Raw genomic sequence first — 25,665 nt, 5'->3', positions numbered from 1 at the left:
GTTTGTTAAACAGATCTGGGTTAGCAGTGAACGAGAACTTTCTTTCCTCCCTCATTCCTGTTGTAAATGGTGAAAGAATTGCCAATATAACAAGACTGTTAGGCTGTAAGATGTTTTGTCGGTGCGGCTGAAGGAGCAGATGTCTGCAGCCATTGCTAGCAGACACCACGTGGAGCAGTTCGGAACTAGCGGTCGTGTCATTCGATTGCGGAACATCATTGCTGTTCTGACGTACAGAACAATTATCTGTCTACATTGTCAGTGTTGCTTTCGAGTGCCAATGTTTGGAGGTAATAGGCGGTGGCCGAAAAAGGCCCCCGTACCAAACTTTAAGACAAAAAGTACACCTATCCTGCGCTTGGTCGATTTCGGTGGCTACCACAAAAGCGCACATTTGCCAAACGACTGCCGTTCAGTATCGTTATCGTGTTATCGTGGCAAAATTGTCTGGAAATTTGTCAGAGCTCGAGCGTGTACATCAAGTTCCTCAATTTGTAACGACAAAAATCCCGGGCCAACTCTACTAACTTGAAGACTGCGGAGGGTCGACGCATTCAGTGTATACTATAAGTTGTTTTCTTGGTCATTTTCAAACCACTGAGAGAAGGCCATAGGGGGAAGAGGTATGCAGATTTGCTGTACAAGTCTCCTGTCTTTGAAGCACGAAGCGTTACAGCACGAAGCACGAAGCCGTTGGAAAACGAGTGTCCCAGCTTATTATTTCTGTACTCATTACGTTCTTGCACAAGACTTTGTAAAACTGGTGTCCCGGTGTTTTAGTGCACTGATTATATGATACGGGATACGGCGACGACGAAAGGAGATGCCGACAGCCCGACCCCCTAAGGGGCTTTGCTCCTAAAGAAATTGTGTTGTTGTATAATGCTAGTTTGCCAAGGCTGTGTTTGTTCTGATTTCAGGTGGAAGCGGTCTGTGTTTGACCTCTCCTGCGCCTACGACCCAATGGGGAACATATTCGGTGAGACATAAAAATAAGCATGCGCGGATTCTATTTACTAAACTATAAAATAACAAATTTACAGTAAAAGACGCCGTTGGATCAAAATAACATGGACATTTTTTTTCCTGAGCACACGTAATTAGTCTCAGTGTGAACGAACGTTGCAGGGGGCGGCAGAAAGTTAGATGGGCAGATGAGATTAAGAAGTTTGCGGGGATAAATTGGTCACAGTTGGCACAGGACCGAGGTAATTGGAGAATAATGGGAGGAGCTTTTGCCCTGCAGTCGGCGTAGATAGGCTGATGATGATGATGATGAACGAACGCAAACTATTTTAACGGCGATGCTGTTTGACCTGGTGATTCGGCCGGCGAATGCGCACATGAAAACCTCAACGAGCGATAGGACTCGTATCGCCATCTGTTGAAGTCGTGAAACAACTGGTACAAGCGCGGCTTTCGAAACGCATCGCGCGGTGGATCGCTATATCGCTTGTTTGGACGAGTGGTGAAGTTTTGTCGGTGGGAAGAGAAAATTAATGCCAAAATGAAAGAAGCCAAAAGACTGAAAAACGATAAGGTTAATCAACTTCATAGTTAGCGTCCCACACGCCAGACCACACCAGCCGAACGGTGGCCAATGAACGAGTACAAACACTTTGAGCAAACGCTCCTCCCGCTACGCCTTCCGCAACTCTTGTTGCTACAAGTTAGTGGGCATGCGTACATTGTACATACATACTTTAAATACCGAGTGTTTATTGCTCTTTTGGGGGTTAGGGGCACCACACAATAAACTTGACCCAATCTCCAAGCATACCCACACATAAACTTATTCGAACCAAAAATAAGCTAGGTGGGGCCGTCACCTTCGCTGTTTGCCCACTCTTTGCACCAGTAGTGCGAAGAGGCCCCATTTTATTTCAAACACGGCTGATAGAGTGCAGCGGGTCCATTTATTCTGCGACCTGTGGAGAGCAATTTCGAATTTTTTTTCATGCTAGGCGAAAGTAGCTTCAGGTGTCGTGCTTTTTGTAGCGTAAGCTACCCTGGCCAAGGTTGAGCAGTTTCGCGTGGACCTTGAAGGGCCGTGCTGCGCAAGCGCGAGGAGCATTGGATTGGATTGGATTGGACTGGATTTGCATTGGATTGTATGGGATTGGATTCAGTGCAATTGGAGTTCGGGTCTGTGGATAATTGGGTCGGCACATTCGCCGGCCTGCACATTCCAGAGGAGTAACGTCATAGCCGCGGCAGCCGCACTCGCACCGGCGCGTGCCCAGCTGTGCGCCTCCATTGCGCAGTAGCCAGGTGTGACGCTGCGCCGGAGCCGCTTGATAGCCGTTTCGCGTGGCTCCCGGAGAGCCGTGCTCCGCATCGCAAGGAGCAGTGACTGGACTGGACTGGACTGGACCGGATTGGGTTGGATTAGAGTGGATTGGATTGGATTGGACTGGATTGGATTGGATATCGTTTTAGCAGCAGTAAACATGGTAATCAGCTAATCCTAGACATCGTGGGAAAAGCGCTACAGTAACAAGGACAAGTGAGTACACGGGACAAAGCGCTACTAGCAACTGAAGAATTTATTACTGGAAAAGCATACATATATACAAAGAATAAACGCCACAGTCATCACTTCAAATTTCACAATCTACCATCTGAAAAGATCAAGGCACACCGACAACCAAACATTTTATACATTCACACCGCACGTGTGCTGACAAGAAAGGCGCCACACACTTCATCAACCCTGATTTAAAAAGGCATATTCAGTGTCAGACAGCAAGACCGATGGTTGGCTGACACATTCATTCCCTTCTTTCTTTATACGGAAAGCTTCTGTTATTTCTCTTGTTAGTCGTTTTTTGTGTTTATCAACAATTAACGTATCTCGCAGTTTTGGGCGGCATTTGCAGTCTCTGCAATGAACGGCTAAATGCGATTACGGTGACCCTTTTAACGAGCTTTGATGTTCGCGAAGGCGTACGTTCAGGCATCGGCCGGTCTGCCCTACGTATTTCTTTCCAGACGTTAATGGAATACTGTATACTACGTCTTTTTTGCACTCTAAAAACTTCGTGCCGTGTTTGCTACCGCATCCCTTCTTCCTTGTTGCTTTCTTTTCTGCCACCCTTTGCACGGCTGGGCAAATTTTCGACAACTTGTTTTTCGCTGAAAACACCACGCGCACCCCATATGTTGACGCTATCATCTTTAGGCGATGAGACGTGCCATGAAGGTACGGAATCACCGCTATCTTCTCTTTTCCGGAGTCTGCTTCTTTTCCCGTGCTCTGATCGGTGCTCCCTGGCCTTTTAACCTCTCGGCGATTCCTCTCGCACGCGAACAGATGGTAGATTGGAAAATTTGAAGTGATGACTGTGGCGTTTATTCCTTGTATATATGTATGTTTTTCCAGTAATAAATTCTTCAGTTGCTAGTAGCGCTTTGTCCCGTCTACTCACTTGTCCTTGTTACTGTAGCGCTTTTCCCACCATGAACATGTACCAACACGCCCAGCTCGCAGTTCTTCTAATCATAGACAACCAGGGAACGTTAGAATAGCCGGCTGAACCTTAGCTCACGCCACGTATATCCTGGCATAGCCGAGCTAAGCCACTGCTAATTTTTTATCAACAGAACTACCAGGCCTATGATTGATTGATTGTAGGGTTTAACGCGCCGACGCAACGCAGGCGATGAGGCGCGCCGTAGTGGAGGGCTCCGGATTAATTTTGACCACCTGGGGATCTTTAACGTGCGCCGAAATCTCGTGCACACGGGCGTTTTTGCTTTTCGCCTCCATCAGAAAAGCGGCCGCCGCGGACCAGGCCTATGTCACTGTTTCTAGTTTCGGTTCTGTTATGGCGCTCTTAGAGGTAGTGGGCCTGGGGAAACACTCCTCTCATTTTTTTTTCTCCACTCCTTCCCGGTGCAACTGGGGGCACGCAAGCGCGAAAACGGTCACCGCTGCTGCCACTGCCGCACGGCGAGGCCGACGCGCGTCTCATGTAGCGGGGGATTTCTCGTGTGTGCTCTCTCGGACATTATGGTGCTGCAGAAAGGACGCCAAGAACACCTGGATGAATGGCAGCAAGAAGATTGTTTGAATGCTGTCAGTGAAAAGTGAGACTCCGAAAGCCTCATTCGCATGCCGCGAAGCTGAGCTGAAGGATAGGACCTGTGTCGTGCGTGTGCTGAGATTGATGACAGAGAACCTTGTCTGTGTTGTATTGTGCATCAATGTTTCTAGCCGCACGTCGCATTCGCGCGCGTAACGCGAATAAAGTGTTCAAGTGATATTCGGGCTGGCGTCATTACTACCCAAGCTGTGTATGTTGGGCTCCGTAGCTGCGCCTACTGCGCGCCGACTGATTCGGCTGCCGCCTTTTTAGGTAGACTGTACGGAAACAGGATTTTCAAGAGGCCAAAATTTTGAGTGTAGCTGACTTTTGCGCTAGTCAAGATTTAATGGTACAAACTAAAGACCTTGATGCCCATAAATAACTGCACAACCGATTCACCTCATCTTCCGCCTGAAATGTCTTGTACGTTTATTTATGCCTCATATTACCCCCGCCTAAAGTTGTGAGGATTATACGGAATGTGAAGCGCGATTGCATGCATTTTTCAAGTTTGCGCGCTATACGCAATTGGCCTTGCTATTGCGTTGACTCGTCCATAATCTTTCTCTCCATTTCAGAGCTACCATTAAGCCTTTTTCACGAGCCTTTCTTCTACAACGACGCCACATTGTAAGTCTAGGCGGAAGAGGCTGTCGCCGTCACCAGAGCAGTTACGACAACACATCTTCTGGGAACAGTCTGTTGAGTCATTCTCCACAGAATAAAAAGTGAAATTAACTTTGGGTTCTGCCATACGATACCTGGCCAAAAGTTAAAATAAATTATCGAACACGAAGTTTACAGGGAAAACCTTCCCAGAGAGCTAAATCTGGAGATATACTCAATGCATCTCAACACTGTTCACCACAAAAATGGCATACTTGAGGCAAAGCATCAAGGTACAAGTGGAATTCGCGGTGTAATTTTAATTAAAATACACGAATGCTTGAATGTTGCGATAGAGAACAACAAATATGGGTTGAAAACAATTCTCTTGTCCAACGAATACGAAAAACATGCGCCCGATTCTAGACCTTGTGGCGGCATTCCAAGAAGCCCGCCATAACGCCGGGTCCCAGTAGATGGCGCGCTAACAGTGGAATGCGGAATATTTGAATTGACTGCATCACATCTCCACCGTGTTTATTGTGGGAGGAGGGAGACGGGAGGGGAAGATCGTGAGAGGAATTTACTACGCAGGGGTGGGAAAACACTATATAAACTTTCGACGACATTTGCCCCCGAAGTTAGCACATAATTGGCAAGCTTTTTTTAGCAAGAGTAGGCAATACCGTAACACGCGAATCACATCTAATGGAACACCCTTCAGAGCCGTGTCAGAGAGTTGAATTCGCGATGTTGAAGAGACGGTAAAGGCTGATTTGTTAATTTGATAAAGGCTAATTTGCTTCCGCACGGTAAAGTTCTAACTCCAGTGCTCCCTTACTTGACTATTTTGCGGAAGTCTAGAAACTTTCCTTTTTTGTAAGGCCCTGCACAGCAGAAAACACAGGAGTCATGCCCGGCCGTGTGTGTCCAAACACTTCGCTGGACAGAGCACCCACGTGACATGCGTGATGTCACTGCGCACGCGCTATTCCTTTTAGCGCCTACAACATAGCCCCGATGTAGAGTACTGAGTACTCGCGCTGACGGCTTGGGTTCGAGCCCCAGCAGGTCTGTCTGTTAGGTTTCTTTCTGCATTGCCAAATTTTATTAAAAATTTAATGTTTTTTTCTAAACTGAACTTTACGCTTTGTTTTTGGTAATAAATGTGATGTGGTATATTTTACGTCGCTTTAGGCTCGGTGGGCAGCCAGTGACCACGTTGAATTACTGTTCTGCTTTGCGCGAACTGAGATGTCACGTGGGGAATCTGTGCAGCGAAAAGTTTGCAAATACACTGCCCGGCCGTCGCACTGACTACCGCATTCACTCCACACTGTAAGTTCGCGGCATGGTTTTATGCTATGAAAGCGTTACAAAAATTTATCTGCGATAGGTTCGCGGTTAATGTAGGTTTTTGTTTTTTGTGTCGCACGTTGTACAGGTTAAACACACTGGTAATGTAAGATATTTAGCACTCCACACTTCCCAGTGTATCCTGCAGACCATCTGATCAAATCGGGGGAAGGATTATGAGACAGAAAGGGAACCTTTGAACGCGCTTTTCTCGCGAGAGGATGCGCTATACCACTAAAAAATACCTGTCATACGCTTTCTAGAGTTTCTTCGGGTAACGAAAGTAGATAATGTTTAGAACTAACTTCAGCGTACCTTCCAGAGTTCGTGGTCTGGTCACAGCACTCTGCGAAGCAGCTGACGCAAACTTTGTAGAATAATCAAGGTTACTCTGCTCGCGCACCATGCTTCCTCGGGGACGTTCTGAGAGAGTTGATGGTGAGGTAGAATGCGTTGCAGCACTCCAGTCGTCACACGATGGTGTGAACACAATCGATCTGTACAAGCCGAACTCTAGAACACTCATTGGATGTAGTACTGGATGGAGCGTGGTGATCTCAGTAAACCTGAGCTACCTTCTTGTGGATCCCAACAACCATCTCGGGGTCTAACAGCAAAATTGAGCATGTATATGTTTCTTACTAACAAATCTTCGTAATCATGATCAGCCTGGTTGGGTACACTGCAGGGCGAAGGCCTCTCCTAAAGATCTTCAGTCACGTCTATCGAGGGCTAGCTGAGTTCACCCCTTTGCCCCCGAAGTTTCATAGTTCAGCTCTCCATCGAGGTCTTGGCCGGGGAAAAAATACCGGGAGAACAAATACAGCTACCACCCTGGTGGCAGTGCCATTCACATTGGGGGTAAAATTGAATATAAAACTTTCATGTGAAGGACAGCTCGGCTGACTGTAAACATCTTCACCTGGTCTAATTACTCGGTACCATTCCCTTCTGTGCGCGTAATTGTGCGCGAGTACCTTCAGCGGATTAAGCTTTATTTGAAAAACGAAAACACCGGACAAAGCACATAAAAATTATTTACATGTGTTTTGCTCTTTTATTGCTCCACGTAGTCCCCAATAATGCGATGTAGTCAGTGAAAATCTGTCAAACTACGTCGGGATCTTTGGCGCTTTCCAAAGCTGGAATGAACTTGTTGGGCGACTTGTCAAATATAGCGTGGTTAGGCATTCCTACCCTGTCAATGGACGGATAAATCGCCGGACCCACCTTCCGGTAGTCAGGCACAGGCTGAGAACTCCAAAAGTACACGTAGTATATCATCCTGTCGAGGCAAATAACACGTGATGTCAAGTAGCACAGCTTTTAAAAATAGGTTGTTGTCATTGTATGAGACCATCTGCTTTTCTCACGGAGCTTGACTTCGTAATTTACACACGCGACAATATTTGGTTTGTTTCGCTCGTTTTTCTTTTGTTCCTGCTTTATTATATGAGTGCAAAACCATTCTCCTTATCGGACTCCATGCTGTTTGCGGAGGGGCAGCTGTTACGGTGAATGGGGAGAGTCAGCTTCTGTTCTTTATTTTTAACCGATAAGCAAATTCAACACACACGACGTACGGGCAAATCTCGATATAACGAATCACGCGATCCCGCCAAAAATCGTTCATTATTTTGAAACATCGTTGTGAAGGAAATGTGGTGGTTATAAGCCAGGTTCTCAAACCCAGAAAAGGAAACGACGTACGTTAGCAGTAGACGCGTCTGGATACAGACAAACTCTCAAATAAAAATGTTGCGCTCCATTCAAAGCTGCTTTATTTGAAGAAATCACTTTTCTTCGGGCGCGTGCAGCGCGCACGGCCGATTACAAATGCCACTACATATTCCACCTTGCACAATACCTCATCGGGTACGTCATTGCACCGAGCAATTAAAGTCCGGACTTTGATAATGTGCTCTACAACATCAATGTTCAACACGATCTCAGCTTCTCCAATGTTCACTAACCACATCGTAGACCATCGCTTCATCATGGTTCCTAAAGATGACGCGTGCTTTCGCTGCTTCCTTGCGTTGTCGCTAGCTGCATTCTTGTTTGGATCTCGCATGAATTTCTGATAAAAATCCCCCCAACAAAAAAATACCTGCCCGCTTGTGTGATTGCCATGAAAAACAACCGATAGGCAACGAACACCCAACACACATAGAGAAAAAAAAGATACAAACGTGGCTAGGCCTCCTAGGCAACGGCGCATTACACCACAGCTTTGTGGTGGCGATAGCTGTTGGCACTCGACACGGGGATGACGATAGCTACTGCACTCGGGGAATACAAAGAGAAACGGCGGGTTCTGGTTCACGCGAGAGTTGCGGCGCTAATACTTTTAGCCGAATCCGTAGTACTGATGTTCCTCGATTATAACTGGGAAAATAAACTACGTGCGTTATTCTGATATGCGCTATATTAAAATTCGTAATTCTGAAACAATTTTACATTGAAAATATAGGATATCTGGTGGGTATTCCTAAAATATTCGCACATTTGAGAAATTTGTTACTGTGCGGTTCCTAGTAACGAGATGTGACTGTATTTGCCTCCCTGAAACACAATAAGACACTTGCACAACAACCTTGCTGCATAGTCCTGTGGGCAGTAGGACGACAGCCACTTTTCTTCCACGTCTCCTTTCTTTTGACGCCGAGCTGTTTCGCACTTGTGCAGGCCTTTCGATGACCCAAGAGTGACCTTCCGCATTGGACGAGAACTGGCGAAAGTCTGTCCACAAAACGGTTAGTGTTACTCAACCAGGACATCTAGTTATTATGTAGTTATTATGTATTTATGTAGTTATTTTACAGAATTACAGATTCGCATTTCAGAATGATACGCTGCAGTGCCAAAAAAACTGCCTAAACGAGAAAAGTTAACAGTTATAATAACTCAAACGTGTACAGTTCGGACTTGTACGGCAGGAGTCTCTGAACCGCGCATATCGGTTAACCGTGAGCAATACGAGCAATGAAAGTAGCAATAGCGAAATGAAATGCTCAAATCTATGCGCCCTCCCCCCAAAGTGAAGAACAACGTACCAAGCTTTCCAATGTTCATAATTATTGCAAAACGGTCTTATTTCCATTCCTGAATATCGTGGAGTACTTAGTGCCTGCGAAAAATGAGCTGTCTAACTCAGGCTTTATGCACTGGAGCTTCATCTGTGGTGTGACTGGCCCACACCGAGTGTTGCCATTGCAGATTGGCTCTGCGTAATATATCTTAAAGGCAACTTCATTGTAGGCGTCACTTGAAGTGGCTATTGTATTCACTATTCAAATGTAATTTCAAGGCACACGAAGTGACACAAATACGTATGGGCTTCCGATATCTGCACCTGCGCGCTTCACAGGCATCATCTATGACCCGGACCGTGATCGTGCCGTATGGCAGGAACCGCCAGGCAGCAACGGCACCACTATGGGAGACGATGTGCGCTGCTTGTTCGAGCAGTACTCCAACTTCACTGTTCCAGAACTCAATCTCACGGTGAGTCCAACGTTCGTTGGTTGTGAGCCCAATGCGCAAGCTTTCCATCATAAGGGGACCCTGCACCACTTAAAGGACTCTTTTCAATATATGGAATGTTTTGAGAGCGTAGCCAGAGAACCCAGCCCTTAGCTGGACATAGCAAAGTACCCCAGTCAAATGCTGCCACTGTATGCGCCATCCGGTAACGTGGAAGATTAAATTGTTCACGAGACATTGTTTTTGACATGGACATTGTTTGCGCGTTGAGTGACACCACTTAAGTTATATCGCAGCTGCTAGCGCACTAGCTCAGCACTAAACGCACTTGGTAACCTTAATTATTACGCGATGTAAGATGTTTGTAATGTTCAAAACTGCTGAACTAAATAAACGATGTCGATTAAACATTCATTTCAAACGCCACTGACAACTTCTGTGAAATAACAATCAAGATGCCGAGCAAAAACGCACTCAAGCCTTAGAGCCACAGAACTCAATTTGTAAACGTTAAATGATGGCGTGCTTAAAATCTTATTAGTATAAAAATAAAAATCGACCAAAAGGTGTCGTTAAGATTGGAAATTCTAACATCATCGTCGTTATTATCATACATTGTGTATAGGTATCCTCTTCACTATTGAGACACTTCCGAGCCTCTAGTAACAACACAACGAAGGGTGGGCTGGTAGTGGTGATAAGCGACTAAACGTATTTTCTCGTCAAGCATTGGGATAGCAAAACCAGAAAAAAATTACGTGGAAATAATGCAAATCTATGAGCCGGTTGTAGAAAAGCCACAGCTATTATGTTGATGCATTTATCATACCCTAATAAAATGGGCAAATCTATTTCACAACTAAAAGCGAACGCATCGTGAAGCCAGATATCTTTGAACGGCATAAACTATCCAGCGACGCCGATCGCAGCTCCTTCCCGTTATACCAAGGCGTCAAGGCCACTTGTGCGTGCACGTGACGGCCTAAAACTCTGTCGTCCTTAAGGCGTGCAGCCTGTTTGGTGAAAAGAGCACCATGCAGCCGATCACTTGAAAGTGTACCTTACCAGGAATATTCTTGTAACCCCGTTCGAACCCTCCCCTCCCCGAACGCACGCCGTCGAGCTCTGGCGGGCATTGGACGAGTTCCTTCTGGATCCAGCTGCTCCGCCCACTGGCGCCAGGCTCCTCGCCCTCGGGCATACCGCCTGAGGGGCACACCGGAAGACCTCCGCAATGGACAATGGCGCCGTGGGCCCCCGATCCGCAACTGCCCAGGACCTCGCTTCTTCATTTTTGATCCCCTTAAGTGTTTTTCTTTTCTTTTTTTTCCATTTCACAGCACCTCCAAAGGGCAATTTAAGTGAAATAAAGACGTGAAACACACAACACCGAACGCACGTGAAGTAGTTTCTTTGGTGACCTTGGGGCTTCTGCCCTCAGCGAGCTGCGACACTCGCATGAAAAATGTGTCGGGTGCGAAAGACTACACTTGCCGATCGTGCTCCCCACTGTTGTATGCTCTTAACAATGTATTACAAGTTGTTCACCGTAAAATGCGACCACAACGGCGGCTGCACCTGCAAACAGTCCCGTACTCTTGCATACTCATCAAATGCAGGTATCGTAGGAAGACAACAAAAACTTTGGGAACTTTCTATTACTGTTTTTCGAACGCATTTTTATTCTGCACCTGTTGTACAATTAGTGTCTCAAAAACGTGTTCAAAAAACATGTTCTGCATAGAAGGATATCCGAAATGATTAAGCGAAAGTGCCAGACCGCTTCAGGGCGTCGCCACGCTGAATAACGCGCTAATATTGGTTATCCCCTGTGTCGGTGCTAACGTCCGCCCTTTGGAGTTAGCCACATTTGCCCTAACCAAAGGAAGTAAGCTTTACAAAGCTACACCCATATCACTGTTGCTTGCAAATCTCGTTCGGCGAATTTGTTAGTGCCAGGCAAACAACCTCATAGGAATTGCATATCACGCAGTGTGAATCCTTATTCATGATGCTCCCCTTTTTTGTTCACAGATCGACGGAATGTCCACGCTGCCGCAAAATATCCTGGACAATACAGCGCTACCTCCCCTATTCGAGGTACTAGCGATTTCCTTCCGGTCAGCGCAGAAGTGTCATGCGTTACCGTACGGCAAAATGTGCATCAAAAAGACATTCAAGGAAAAAAACAGCGCCAGGACAACGAGCGAAGATATAACCTATCCAATAACTCTGCTACTGAAATGACCCACAAGGCCACTATCTTAAATATCTCTGGATTTATCAGGACATCAATCGTCAATCATTGGGTGCATACAGATAGGTGAACTATTCCATTAACACTTCTTACCAAATTTTATTCTACGAATTCCAATAACGTTCCCCAGATTTCTCCACCCCATTCCCACAGAAACGGGTTGCGTGTCATGCTCTATTTCACGTGTCATGTTGAGCGTACGAATATCTGCGTAGCAAATATTCTCGTCTATCCTTTCTTCGTTAAACGGGCGCCTATCTGCATTCGTTGGTACATTTCTTGGTAGAAAGCAGATCGAAAATTGAAAAAAAGGAACACCACAAAGTAGCGGGGCATGCTGTTTTTCCTGTCTTACTTTTTTTTGGTCGATGTTTGAGCATGCTTTCACGAAGATTATCCTTTCGCACTCGGGAAAGGAATTCATCGATTAACGCCATTTAAGCTTCGTTTCACTCCAAAGTCGTTTTTGTATAGAAAAGTCACTTAAATGGTTGCCTGAAGAAATCACCTTTATTTGCTGACGGCCCGTGTACCACTTTGCCAGTTTTGTTTTTTTTTTTGAAGTCTAACAGGCCCGCGGAAGAAACGCAGTGTCAGCAAACCTGAAAGGAGGATGTATAAGTTTAGAACTAACATGTTTCGGTGGGGAAAATGATCATGAATTATTTTAAAGGCGAAGTCTTTTCTGTGTACGTGTTCTACTCAGTCTATACGTGTGACGTCAGATTAGCGGTTAGGAAATGTAACACAAGTTTTTTTTGTCTAGTGAAAAATATGGTTTGAACGTGGAATTTTATCTTCACGTCAAAAATGGTGTTTTAGCGTTTAAGTCATTTTTTCAATTACGTTATATTTTTTACACCATTCCCATTTTATCTGCTGATGTGTGGTTTCTTTAAGCAACGTCATTCGGTTCTCCTATACCCGACCTTCTTGGGCTGTTGCTTTGTCCTCTCAGCAACAAAGTAGAACAGTTTCAAAATGCTGCATTTTTATACAGTAAATATCATCTTCGAATATTACCTTTGTAAGAGATCTTAACAAAATTCTTCATTATTTGGCGCAATTAGTGGTGAAGAGTTTCCAGACGTGTAATTACGCCCGGTGGCTTTCATCTTCATGAAATCTGATAGTATCTCTTCTTAGGCCATTGAAAACAAAGGTGTTATCTTTAACGAAAGCTGTTTCACAGAAGTGTGCAGAACATCCCGCAACCATTGAGCCATAAAACACAGAACCCACAAATACGTGACATCCGTGAAACATTATACTCAAGTGAACCAGACAGTTTCTATCAAAGACATCATTACCATCTGTACATTTTCTGGAATAGCAACTCAGTCTAAAAAAACCGCCACTACATTGTGGACCTATTTATGATTAACGTGGGCGCCTCATAACGTGCGAGCCTCAATAACATGCGAACCCCCGTAATCTTGCTCTCAGGCATACCGGGAGGCCCACGCCAGCTCCCTGAAGGAGCATAGCATCCACCACATCGACGGCACGGCCTTCAGCCAGGTCTTCTTCATCTCCTTTGCCATGGTGAGCTGACGCGCCGAGTGCCTATTGTAGCGCGTGTTTTCTTTCTCCGTGCACATTATGCTTTCATTTTACTTTGTAGAAGCTTTTCCCCGTTAGTTAAAGTCGTAAATCGTTAAAGTTTTTCTCAGATTTACCTACTTTTTTTTGTCAATGAAATAATAATAATAATAATAATATTAATAATAATAATAATAATAGTCTTTATTTCTATCAATACAAGTAAAAGCGAAAAAAAAATCGCTTGACGAAGCTCCCACCGCCCTTACAGGTGGCAGCGACAGCAATCAGCTACAGAGGGCAAAGTTTGACGTTGTACTACGGTCTGCGTAGTGGAAAAAGAAGAAAAACATCACATGCTTCTACGCTTTGCGTAGTAAGAAAATAAATAAAAAAATAAAAGAAAAAGAAATGACATTCAACTACGCTCTACGTACTTAAAAAAGAAAAAAAAGAGAAAAATTCCCGCGCCTTCCCGCGAGGGGAACACGAGTAAATGCAGAGCATTGGGGGTCGTTAACGCCGCGTAAAGTCGCGTTAGGGTGGGTAGTTGGGTCGTAGTTGCGTTGGTGCTGGTTTGGGGTAGAGAGAGGAGAGTAAAGTCGCGTTAGGGTGCAGCGCGCGTCAACTAAGGAAGGAAGGAGCAACGCAGTGACTGAAGCACGAGCGACCGCTAGCCGCTTTATATTTGCAGCGCGCGCAGTAGAGGGAGAGCAGTACGGGGGGGAGAGCGCGCATGCGCAAGCAGCGCGCGCCCTTCCACGCCCCACCACGCTGCTATCACGCACCTGTTACGCCGAGACCGCGACGGAGCAAACGGGCTGACTACGACACATGCGCGCGCCAGCTGCTGTTGAGAGAGAGGAGGGAAGGAGGAGAGGCGCACCTGCTGCGGACGCGGAGCTGTGGACGCCGTCCGACGCAGGAAGAAGCGAGGCTAAGAAATGCGCTGCATTTAAAATGACATTCCACGGCGCTGTGCGTAGTGGACAAGAAAAAAGCAATAAAACAAACAAAACCATGCGCAAAAACAATTCAAGACTACTCATTAATAAATTCATAACACAAATCAAGCCTTTTTTTTTCCAACATTCATTCTAAGTTACACGGCACTGATGTCAATATTAACAATGAACCAACGTTAACAATTCATATTAACATGCTTATGTAGAACGTGGATTGTCGGCAAGATAACTGCGTAAAAATGACACTTAAAAATTATCAATATTGATATCCTTATCAGTGAGTGTGTTTAATATTGTGGGTAGTTGATATGATAGGAGTTGATGACCATAGTTTGTACGGACGGGGGGTAATTCCCAATGGGGTTTATGGCGCTGTGGATATGGAGTCTCGTACAATTGTAGGCTTGCTAGACTGGAAAGAGAATTTAGACCTCTTTTTGTTTCGCGTTTGTAGTTCCGGATCAAGCGGTATTTGAATAGGTTGAATATGTTTACTATGTCATGTTTCCGAAATAAATGTTTGTTTGTACGCCTGTACGGCAAGTCAAGAACAATGCGAAGCATCCGTTTTTCAAGAATAGCTAGTTTTTCTAGATTTGAGGTCGTAGTTGTTGCCCATACAAGTGTGCAGTAGTTGAAGCAATAGCAGAAAAGAGCCCGGTACACTAGTAGTTTGACGTTTTGTTGCAGTATGTATTTGTGGCGGAGAATACATTTCATGGACCTTGAAGCTTTTAGCGTTACATGGTGTACGTCATCATCCCACAACATATTTTCTGAAAAAACAACACCCAATGTTTTGAAAGATTTAACTATTTCACCGGTTTGTGATTTATATCATAGTGGAATGTGTGAATGTATTTATTTATTTTTCGGGCGGAAAATTACAGCTTTTGACTTCGAGATGTTTACTTTAAGCAATTTAGCGTTTGACCAGGCTGCTAGTTTTTTCCAATAATACGTTCGCACTGGAAAATAAATCTGTGGATTCACCCGACAAAAAAATACTGGTATCATCCGCGTATATTACAAAACGAGCGCTGGGTTCAAGGTGTACTATGTCATTAATATACAGGTTCAATAATAATGGGCCTAAAATACTTCCCTGAGGAACTCACAAACGGTAGGTCTTGTAGTAGAATTGAAGTTATTCATTTGGACGTACTGCTTTCTGCATGATAAATAGGACTTGATCAACATTAAAGCTTGGCCCCTTATGCCATATTGTTCTAACTTATAAAACAAAATTTGACGGTTTATACGGTTGAACGCTTTAGTAAAATCTATAAAAATTTTGATTACGATATCTCTATTTTCGAAATTGTTTAGTATGTATTCTTTTTGGTTGATGAGTGCCAGCTCTGTGGACCTACCCTTCCTAAACCCGTATTGACACTCAGTAATCACACTGTAGGAGTTCAGAAATGCATCGAATCTCCTAAGTATAATCTTTTCAAAAATTTTTGAAAATACCTGTAGAATGCTAATGGGTCTTTAATTCCCGAAATACGTTTTATCACCTTTTTTACAAAGAACCGTTACTTTAGCTAGTTGCATACTCGAAGGAAAAGTGGTGGTCTCTATACATAGATCGAATATATAAGTAAGTGGAATCACAATTGTGTCAATCACGTGCTTAACAGGCCGGTTTTGAATATTGTGGGCATCACGGCAGCAACTATTATTAACGTCTGATAGTACTGATATGATTTCGGTTTCGGAAACAGGAGTTAGAAATATAGTGTCAGAGCTACTTTGTAACGAAAAGTTAAACTGGTTTGTGACAGGGGTAGATTCAGGAGTGAAGAAGATATTGAAGGCATCAGCGAGCTTACAACCAGTGTATTCAACCCTATTCATATAATTGTATCGGTAAGTACGGTGTGAGTGGATTTCGCATCTAACGAACTGATCTTCCTCCACAGTAGATCAGGTCGGTCGAGTGATTCAAATTGTTTTTCATAAACACAATTTCTTGCATTGCGTATGTCGTTAGTTAATTTGTTTCTTTGTTTTCTGAATTCTTTTAGGGTGTTGGCATCTCTCGATTTAATGAACAATTGATATAACCTGTTTTTTTCCTTGATGCGGCTATATAAATCACGTGAAATTCATGGTTTCCGTACTTTGTTCGAGATTTTTTTATGCTCATTGGGAAAGTGCTTGGTGTATATCTTGATAAAAATTCACATAAAAAGATTTATAGGCGTAATTCTTCCCGTTAAGGTTTTTTTTTGCCGATTGCAGACAACCATACGAAATCGGAGTAAATAAACAAATTCTTCAAGTGGGTACGAACTACGGCACACAAATAACAAATTTTGCAGCTCTACGCACAATAGATACAAATGCATATTTACGGAAAAGTTTCAGCTTCGAATAGATATTTCTACATCTTTAAGTTACACAGAACAATGAGGTTAACGACAAACAGCTCTTTGTTATGATATGCTGTGCTGGCAAGCCCGGAACAGATTTAGGGTGTTTAATCGAATCACGTTCGGCTACAATTTAACTAAATGACATTTGAACGCAAATCACCTAGCCCCATTGATCTGATATTGATTCTTTACCCTTTTGTAATGTTTCTTTTAACTGCGATGTTCCTCATACGCTATCTGCCGGGTGTTACTACCGATGCCACCCTGTTGGCGGGCCTCAGCCCTCATAGGGTTTTGTTTGAGGCAGCGTCTATAAAGGCGCACTCTTTATCACGGAGCGAAAAAAAAGTTAATTTATAACTGATATTTTATTTTATTTTTATTTATTTATTTAGTTATTTATTCTGTCAACCATCACTTGAGGGTCATTACAGAGAGGGAAGCATAAGATATGGAAAGCAAATACAGACATTGACACTTTCAGCAACTTCGAACAATAACAAAATAGCATATTCATTGCTCGGCGAAGTAAACATCAAGAGCACATTCAAATTTCTTAACGTCAGAACTTTCAACAATATGTCGCGGCAATTTGTTCCATGTTTCTATGACATCGGGAAAAAAAGATTTATGAAAGACGTCCGTGCGAGCACCGAAGGGGCGAACAGCCGCGTCATGGTTGATCCGGCTGCTGAGCTTATTCGGGGGGTGTACGTAAATTCTTCTATCTATTTTTATTTGCCCTTGCATTATCTGAAAAAAAAAATACTTTTAAGCGCAGCTTTTTTCGCCTGGTTTCTAGAGATTCCAAACCGCTTAGTTTTAACATCTCGGTAACTGAATCCGTCCTTTTATACTTCGAACATATAAATCGTGCGGAAAGTCTCTGAATTAATTCCAGTTTACCTATTAAATTCTTTTGGTGGGGGCTACAGGCAGCACAAGCATATTCTAAAACAGGGCGCACAAATGTTTTATATGCAAGCAGCTTGAAGTCTTTCGTACTATTCGGTAATTTAGCATGCAAGAAACGCAGTTTTTTGTAAGAGGCACAGCATACTTTCTCGACATGTGTACGCCATTTCAAGTCATTCGTAATATGCACTCCCAAATATTTAAATGCACACACCTGCGGTAAATAATTAGGTCCAATGCTGTAGGTAAATGGTAGAACGTGTTTCTTGTTAGTTATGTGCGTATATGTTGTCTATTAATAATTTTTAGATGATCTCCCATTTATCGCACCATGTTTGAAAATCACCAAGGCAATCATTAATTACATTTTGGTCATTCGCACACGTCACTGGGGCATAGATTAAACAATCATCAGCAAACAATTTAATTTTTACAGGAGGGTTAACAACGTCAACAATATCATTTATATACACCAAGAACAGCAATGGGCCCAACACGGAACCTTGTGGCACACCGGAATAAACATCAAGACATTCAGACTCAAACCCATCAATTCGCACCAACTGTTTGCGGTTCGTTAAGTGTGCCTCAATCCACTTTAAGATATTTTCGTTTACGCCTGTTTGTTTGAGCTTGAAGAGCAATTTATGGTGCGAGACCTTATCGAAGACCATATTGAAATGAAAGCTGATTAAAACATGGTTTTTAACTGGTTGTGTTATATATATAACAAAGAAGCCACTCGCAAAGAACTTTACATTAAAAAAACACTTCGTGCACTGCCAAGTCCGTTATGCGCTATAGCTCCTATAAAAGAATTAAAAAACTGTAAAGCAAACAACATGTCCGTTCACAAAATCCGCGGCTTTCTCTTTCCTTTCCAGGGCCTTTGCGAGAACATGGACAAGGTGGCGCTGCGTGACATGGTTCTCGAAGGAAAGGCAAGCCCAGCCAGATTTCGGTGAGCCTTTTTGCCTGGCCCCCAGAATGAGCACTTCACTCAAAAGTCACTAACATATACAAATTTCTTCAAGGTGGATGACATAAGGTCAAGAAAACATTTAAAATCAAGGTCGCGGTCTTCATTCGAAATATAATCCCAAATTTATTTATTTATTTATTTATTTATTTATTTAGTCGTTTATCTATGTATTTATTTGTGCATACTGCAGCCCCCCCCCCCGCCGCTCCTGGGGGCTCTGGCAGGTGTGGGCATACAATAAAACAAATTAGAACAGCAATTCGACAGAGCAAAAGAGCACTACAAGAAAAGCACACTCAAGACAAATCGGAAACGGCAAGTTGAATTTTTTGAGCGGAGGGGAACCGGTGGCACCAGATAATTCCTTCCAGCATTCGGCAGTTGAAGGAAAGAAATTAAATTTGAATGTGTTAGTCCTGCCGTGGTAAGGTTTATATGAAAATGATGATTGCTTCTAGAAATGGACGGCGAGACCAATGAAATGTATGTAACGTCAGACATGCGATAAGGTGAATGGATAAAGCAGTGAAGCAGTTTGATAGAATCATGGAGTCGGTGCGTTCGTAGTGGGGTATGTTTTAGGGAAGAAAGGGCAAGGGAAGGCGAGAAGTAGCGGCCATAACAATTACAAACAAATCTGGTGGCTTTGTTTGAATGACCTTGATTTCATCGATTTCGCCCGGCTTGTGAGGGTTCCCTACGGGGAATGCGTAGTCAAGCAAAGGCCGAATCGGTGTTTCATACATTTGCAATTTAGTGATTTTTTGGGGATTGGGATTATGTTCATCTTAAATTACGTAATTCATGTAAAGATTTTGCGCAGATAAAGTTAATGCGTTGAGACAAAGATATATTTCTAGAAAAGATATTCTGTTACATTTTTGGGTGGATCCGCTAAACAAATACGTGAAGCAGGAAGGGGACTTGCTATCTGTGAAAGACATAAGCACAGATTTGTTAAAATAATACTCATTTGCCAGGTTGCACATCATTCAGAAAATATTAAATAAATCATTTAAACGATGTTTAGATTCATGACATTCAATGGATTCGTACAAAACCCAATCATCAGCAAACAGGCGAATTTTTGAATTGACGTTACTCGGCAAACAGTTAATATACAGAAGAAACAGTAGCGATCTAAGTACAGAACCTTGCGGAACGTCAGAACAAACAGTAACATTGGAGTCAGCCGAGTTATAAGAAACGTATGGGGAGCGGTGAGGAACCAAATTAGAAATCGAAGTAACTAGTTCTTGGTTTTTAATTTACATGTTAAGTTAGAGTGAAGTACAGTGTCAAACGCTTTCGAAAAGTCAATAAACAGTGCATCAACTCGATTCCCAATGTTCTTGTTACTAGAAATGTCGTGCACAAATTCTGTTAACTAGGTCACGGGGCTAAAACCTCGCCTGAATCCCTGTTGGTAATTAGACAATAAATGGTTAAATTCGAGAAATTCAATGTTGTGTTTGTTAATAATGTTCTCTAATAGACTGCAGGGATGAGGGGTAGGAGAAATGACCCTGTAAGTGCTGAAGGCTTGCTTGTCACCAGATTTATATAAAAGTAAAATTGTGACACTTTTCCAAAGTCTGGTAGCGGTACCAGATTTTAAGGATTTATTGAAAATTACTGTACTGTCGCGAGAGGCCCACAGAGAGTAGCGAACGAGAAACATGTTAGGGATACCATGGACGACATCACATCTTTTTGTGTTCAATTTACCTACAAGACTTTACGTGCCTTCTTCAGTGATCACTACATCGCAAACTGGAGACGTAAAATTCGAGGTGGAAAAACAGAGAACAACAAGATTGTCGACTCTACAAACAGACTGAAAAAAAAATTGAATTAAAAGTGTTCAAAGTTTCCACGGGATCATCTATGATTTTGTCGTTTTTTGGAAAGAATTCCAGGAAACATCACGAGGCCAGACTGAGTGCCAACATTTGCGGGGATTTTCATATAGTGAACATTGTAGTTTATCTCGAAAAAAAAGTATTTAGCAGTATTTTGCTGCTATCGAAGTTCTCTCTTGGACTCATTAATCCTGATAATGCTTTCTGGATTGCTAGATCATTAGCAGCGCCTAAGTCTCCGGACTCTACGAGATAAGTAAGTGCAAAATATCGTGGTTCATCCAGGTAACGTCAGTATTTCTAATTTTAATCTTTACTCTGAAATACATATAACTAGATTTTTAAAATTGGTACGTAGTGCATCAATGTGACATGAAGCACTGAGTAGTACAAAGTCATCGCATTTCGCCTTGATAGCGTTGGGGCTGTGTCGTGATAGTCGTGATAGCAATAGTCGTGATGTCATCGTACTTAGACGTGATAGCGTTCGGGCTGAGTACATTTCGGTTTAATAAAAATGGTGAATAGTCAATTTTAAAATCATCATGGTCCCAGCCAGCTACAGTGCCATACCACCACACAAGAGTGCCAACAGAAGTGTCCGGGAATTGAAATAAACTTTAAAGTTTTAAAAGCGCCCATATATAGTCACTATTTACTGAATATATCATTTCGATCACGCTCACTTGGTTAGTGAGCGTGTCGACAGTGCGAAGCAGCCGAAAATGTCCTGATGGGAATTGATTCCTGTTAGTAGCAATTATTCCCCAAAGCAACCTCTGAGTCACCGAATTTTTATAGCCACGGCAGGTAGACTTGCTTTCACGCGAACTTATGTTCCAAACTTTGCCTATTGCCGAGCTTCAGCACTGGTTGCACGGATACTAAGCGTAATGCAAGGTAAGAGATGTGAAGTATAACTTCGTGGGGGTAACACCCCTAAAAATTCAAGGGCCTTGATGAGTGGATCGACGTACTATAAACTTATATCCGTTTTTAAGTAAGTTCGAAGGTTCTTTATACTTCAAATGCAATTGCTTCTTCTCTGATTACATTTTGCGTGTAAGAGGGAGACTGAACAGTGCCCGTAGCAGAGCACAAAATATATCCACTGCGACATCATGAGGAAAACCCATATCGTTCCTATAAAAGGCGAAAATCCAGCCCATGTTTCCCGTGTTGGGCTTCGCTCAAGATTTTAAGTACTGTTCCACAATGGTCATCTTTCTATGGCTCGTTTTGGCTAGCCATAAGTCTAAACTGCGAAGTTGGCTTATATTGTTTTGCTCACATTGCGAATCCAGCACAGCTTACAAAGGCCACCGCGACTACAGGCGGAATTACGAGCGGTGTCCTCTTCAAAGACATCCATGTTGCGTTCGGTTCAGTCATGACGTAACTTGGTATGCCTTTCACCAATAGTATCGCTTTGCTTTTGCTGCGTAATACACGGTCACCTGCTCTCAGTTCAGAAATTTACAAAACTGAGAAATCCTTCCCTAGTTATAATCCTCACTCGTTGGCCTGGCCAGTTTGAAACGTGTTTGGGCGCTGGCCTTCAAACCCGCTTGTGTCCTCCCGTAATTTCTTTCACGCTAAACTGCTAGAACGTGTGCGAGCACCCGGACAGTGGTAGCCCCTTAAGAACTTGTTTCAAACTATTAACCCGCTCCCTATGGATTGGAATATGTACATTTTTTTTCTCGTTTCTTCTCAACGCAGGGTGAATGCGCCTGTGATGAACTTCAACAAGTTCGGAAAGCTATTCGGCTGTGCTCCTGGCACCCCCATGAACCCGCTGCGAAAGTGCACTTTCTGGTTAAAACACGAGTGATGGAACCGGCAGCTACTAAAGATTATTGCACGTTGTAATCATTCGACAAAGCGTAGTTGTGTTACGTAATAAAAATAACCGACAAAAAACATCTGTGAAGATGCCTGGCGAATTTTAACATGCAGTCCGCCCCTTGCTATTGTGGGTGTCGTTCCGTCGCCTGTAATGGTCGCGTGGAATGTCCTGGAGAGGGGAGGATTTGCTCGTGTCATGGAATTTCAGCTCAGAATGCAGCAAAGAAGAATTTAACCCAGCCACACCCGTACTTCTGGTAGGAACGGCCATGAAGCCTTCTTTTGAAGACCCCAATTTTTAATGTACAGGAGCATATCCTTACCAATGCATTCTTGCACTTTTCCTTGGATACGACGAGGGTGATATTGAATTAACCGCACGCAGCAGAAATTTATATAAGCGCACTATGTGCCTAGATGGTAGTCCCCAATGACTCAGGACGGAAGCATGCGCGCATATCGAGCTCACATCTTAGTCTGTGCCCCTGTATTGGTAAATATCGCCCCACACCCGTTCTGAATGGGGCGAGTGCAATTTTAACGTGTGGTCCGACGTTCCATCCGTGAGTGTGGGTAAAAAGGTTGCACGCAATAAATATGATAGCCCTTCTTCGGCTACTTAAAACGAACGTTTTGGTCTGTATATTTGTGCCTCGATTCCGCTGCCCGTACAAAAGTTAGAACTACTCTTGGGAGAGAGCGAGAGAGAGAGAGAGCGAGAGAGAGAGAGAGAGAGAGAGAGAGAGAGAGAGAGAGAGAGAGAGAGAGAGAGAGAGAGAGAGAGAGAGAGAGAGAGAGAGAGATAGAACGTAAACTTTATTCTCTAAATAGCCATAGTCCGGGCCGTCCTGCCACAGATGGCTGGTCCGTAGAACTCCCAGAGTTTCTCACTAACCCGAAGGCAGTGTGCACCAGGAGTTCTTGCATCGACTTGACACCCACGCAAGGACCGAAGTTCCACCAGTGAGTGAGTGAGCGCTTTATCGATACAGAAAGTGGAAAAGACGTGGACTGGGGATATTTTCAACTCATTTGGGAGCTCAACAGCATACAACCCAGACCGGGGGAAGGGCAGAAGGGGAATGAAAGGCGATAGGTGACAAAAAATGGGGACAGAGAAAGAGGGAGAAGTGAAAGAAAGAGATAAGGAGTGCGAAACGCTGCGCGGCAGGCTTTGGGCTACAGCCGGTGTATGAGGTTGGTCTCTTCGAAGAAGGCGAGGAGCAGTCGGAATGCTTCCCGCCCGATGGAGATGGGGCCCATCGGGAAAAGCAGTTCCATCAGGGTGAGGCTGGGCAGCTCGAGACGCTGGAGTGCGGCCCGAAGCTCTGCTCGCGGGGCATCGTGCTGGCGGCAGGAGCAGAGCAGGTGCTCCACGGTCTCGGTTTCTGGACAGTAAGCACATGTGGGCGACGACCGGCGGCAATTGTCGGTGCCAGCAGGCTGCCACGTTGCAGCAATCGAGCCGCATGCGGAGAAGTATGGAGCGGGCCAGTCCTTCCAAGAAGCGACGCGGGAACGCAGGCGTGGTGTTAGGTCTGGCGGATGGCAGTCCCAGTAAAGGTGTCGCTCTGATGGGTAAGGAGGGCAGTTGTGTATAGGGCAAGTGGGACATGAGAGAGAGCGCTGTATGTAGTGGATACGGGGTGGAGTGAGAAGAGAAGAGGTTGGTACTTTCCGGATCACAGATGCGGCTTCACGAGATAATCTGAGGAGGGGGACATGGAAACACTGCCTGCTTGCGCGTAGCGCACAGGGATGCTGTCGGCGTGACTGATGGTATAAAATCTTTTGAGTACCAGGGTGGTACACATTTGGCTACATGGACAGACCCATGGAGAGTTTGTGGGTAAGCGCGCGTGCTCGAGCATTGCAGTCCTAGTTGGCATGGCCGGGGACCCATATCACCGTTATCCTGTAAGGAGGATGGGATTGAAGGGTGCAGTTCAGGGTGTCAGAAGTATGAGGGTGTTCGGTGGGTCGAGAAATATTTCGGAGCGCCTCCTGCGAGTCACTAAACACGAAAATTGGGGTGGCGGGGGTTCTCCTTTGACTGCGTAATCGACGGCGGTGGCTGTGGAGAATTCTTCGAGGGTTGTACAAGTTGTGGCGTTTTTGAAGTAGACGATGGTGTCTATGGACTAGGTAGGGCTATGGAGGGTGATAGCACCATCTCTAGAAGCGGAGTCAAAACTGTCGTGCGCGAAGTAGGTTGCCGAACCATTCTGTTTAAGCCAATTGATGCGCCCGTTCAATGCTTTTGTGCGTTTTTTCTTGCGGACCAATTTGTGAGTAGCGTGCATGTGGGGAGGAACACGCTTAATGACTAGTTTTGGGACGAACGACCAGAAAGGAGGTTCGAGAGGGATGGGGGGAAGACTGACTGTTGGGTAGTTTAATAGGATAAGAATCATCCGACCTGAAGCAGACAGCTTTAAGCGTTCGAGCTGGGCCTGGAGGTGAGATGCGATCCGTTCCTCGAGGCTATCGTGGATGGCCAGGGTTGAGACGCCTTGAGTGGTTGCCAAATGAGGTACCCCCATGGCCGAACGATAGAGGGTATGGAGGGCTCCTTCATGGCGGTTTGCCTGGGCAAATGAGGGGGAGGTAGGCACAGTGTACAGGACACCAGAGTCCACATATCGCGAAAGAGTCCACAGCTCGGAGAACGCAAGGGTCTTTGAGGACTAGTTTGCGGATAGAAACGCGCCCTGGAAGTCAAGGATTTCTAGTTGAGGAAGAGCAGATTCATTTCGTGTAGGGTTAGGGCCAAAATTTGCAGTGACTACATTTGTGGAATGGATGCTGCGACAGCTGTATTAAAGATCGATCCGGGTCAGGGCCTAGCACGTTAGACACCACTAAAAGGCGAAATTAAGATGCTGATATGTTAAGCCTGATGGAAGATGCATGGTCGCGAATGGTCTCAGGCAAATTGCAAGGTTTTCTCGATATGTCTCTGACTGCGGAGTTCACCCAAAGGGTAATGTCACCCGCGTAGATGGAATTTTCGAGGCTGGGGATCCTGGCTATTAACGGGCAGTGATGACATGGCAAGTTTAGAAAGAGTGGGGAAGAGCATGGAGCCCTGAGGAGTCCCTGATGTGAGATAGGAAGGTGTAGCCTGTGAACGGGGAATCGAATAAGCGGCAGTACGGTTCGAGAGGAAATCGCCAATGTAGTTGAACCTGCAGCGGCCGCAGTCTGTTGATACCAATTTGTCGAAGAGGAACGTAATTGAAGGCCTTTTCTAAGTCGAGGGCTAGAATAGCGCGTAGTTGGGCTGAGCAGAAAATTTTGTACACATCCTCTTAGAGACGGAGTAGCGCGTCTTGGGTGGAGAGGGGGGCTCGGACGCCAGTCTGGGTGGCAGGAAA

The 25,665-nt window shown here is 44.5% G+C and overlaps 1 protein-coding gene across 1 annotated transcript in view; it reads left to right on the top strand.

Moving 5' to 3' along the window:
* LOC144145257 (neprilysin-1-like) overlaps positions 1–22,357 on the top strand; it is a 52,303-nt gene extending 29,946 nt beyond the window's left edge. Inside the window, exons 12-19 of the mRNA XM_077676801.1 lie at positions 921–979; positions 4,667–4,718; positions 8,739–8,806; positions 9,421–9,557; positions 11,571–11,636; positions 13,240–13,338; positions 18,481–18,557; positions 22,163–22,357. Of these exons, the coding sequence (XP_077532927.1) occupies positions 921–979; positions 4,667–4,718; positions 8,739–8,806; positions 9,421–9,557; positions 11,571–11,636; positions 13,240–13,338; positions 18,481–18,557; positions 22,163–22,274 (670 nt within the window). The 3' untranslated portion in view covers positions 22,275–22,357. The remainder of the gene's footprint in view (positions 1–920; positions 980–4,666; positions 4,719–8,738; positions 8,807–9,420; positions 9,558–11,570; positions 11,637–13,239; positions 13,339–18,480; positions 18,558–22,162) is intronic.
* The last annotated feature ends 3,308 nt before the right edge of the window (positions 22,358–25,665 follow it).

Source organism: Haemaphysalis longicornis, unplaced genomic scaffold, assembly GCF_048455015.1.
Source record: "Haemaphysalis longicornis isolate Haplotype H1 unplaced genomic scaffold, Haemaphysalis longicornis Haplotype H1 scaffold_7, whole genome shotgun sequence".
Lineage (NCBI taxonomy): Eukaryota > Metazoa > Arthropoda > Arachnida > Ixodida > Ixodidae > Haemaphysalis > Haemaphysalis longicornis.
This window is presented reverse-complemented; position numbering and strand designations above follow the sequence as displayed.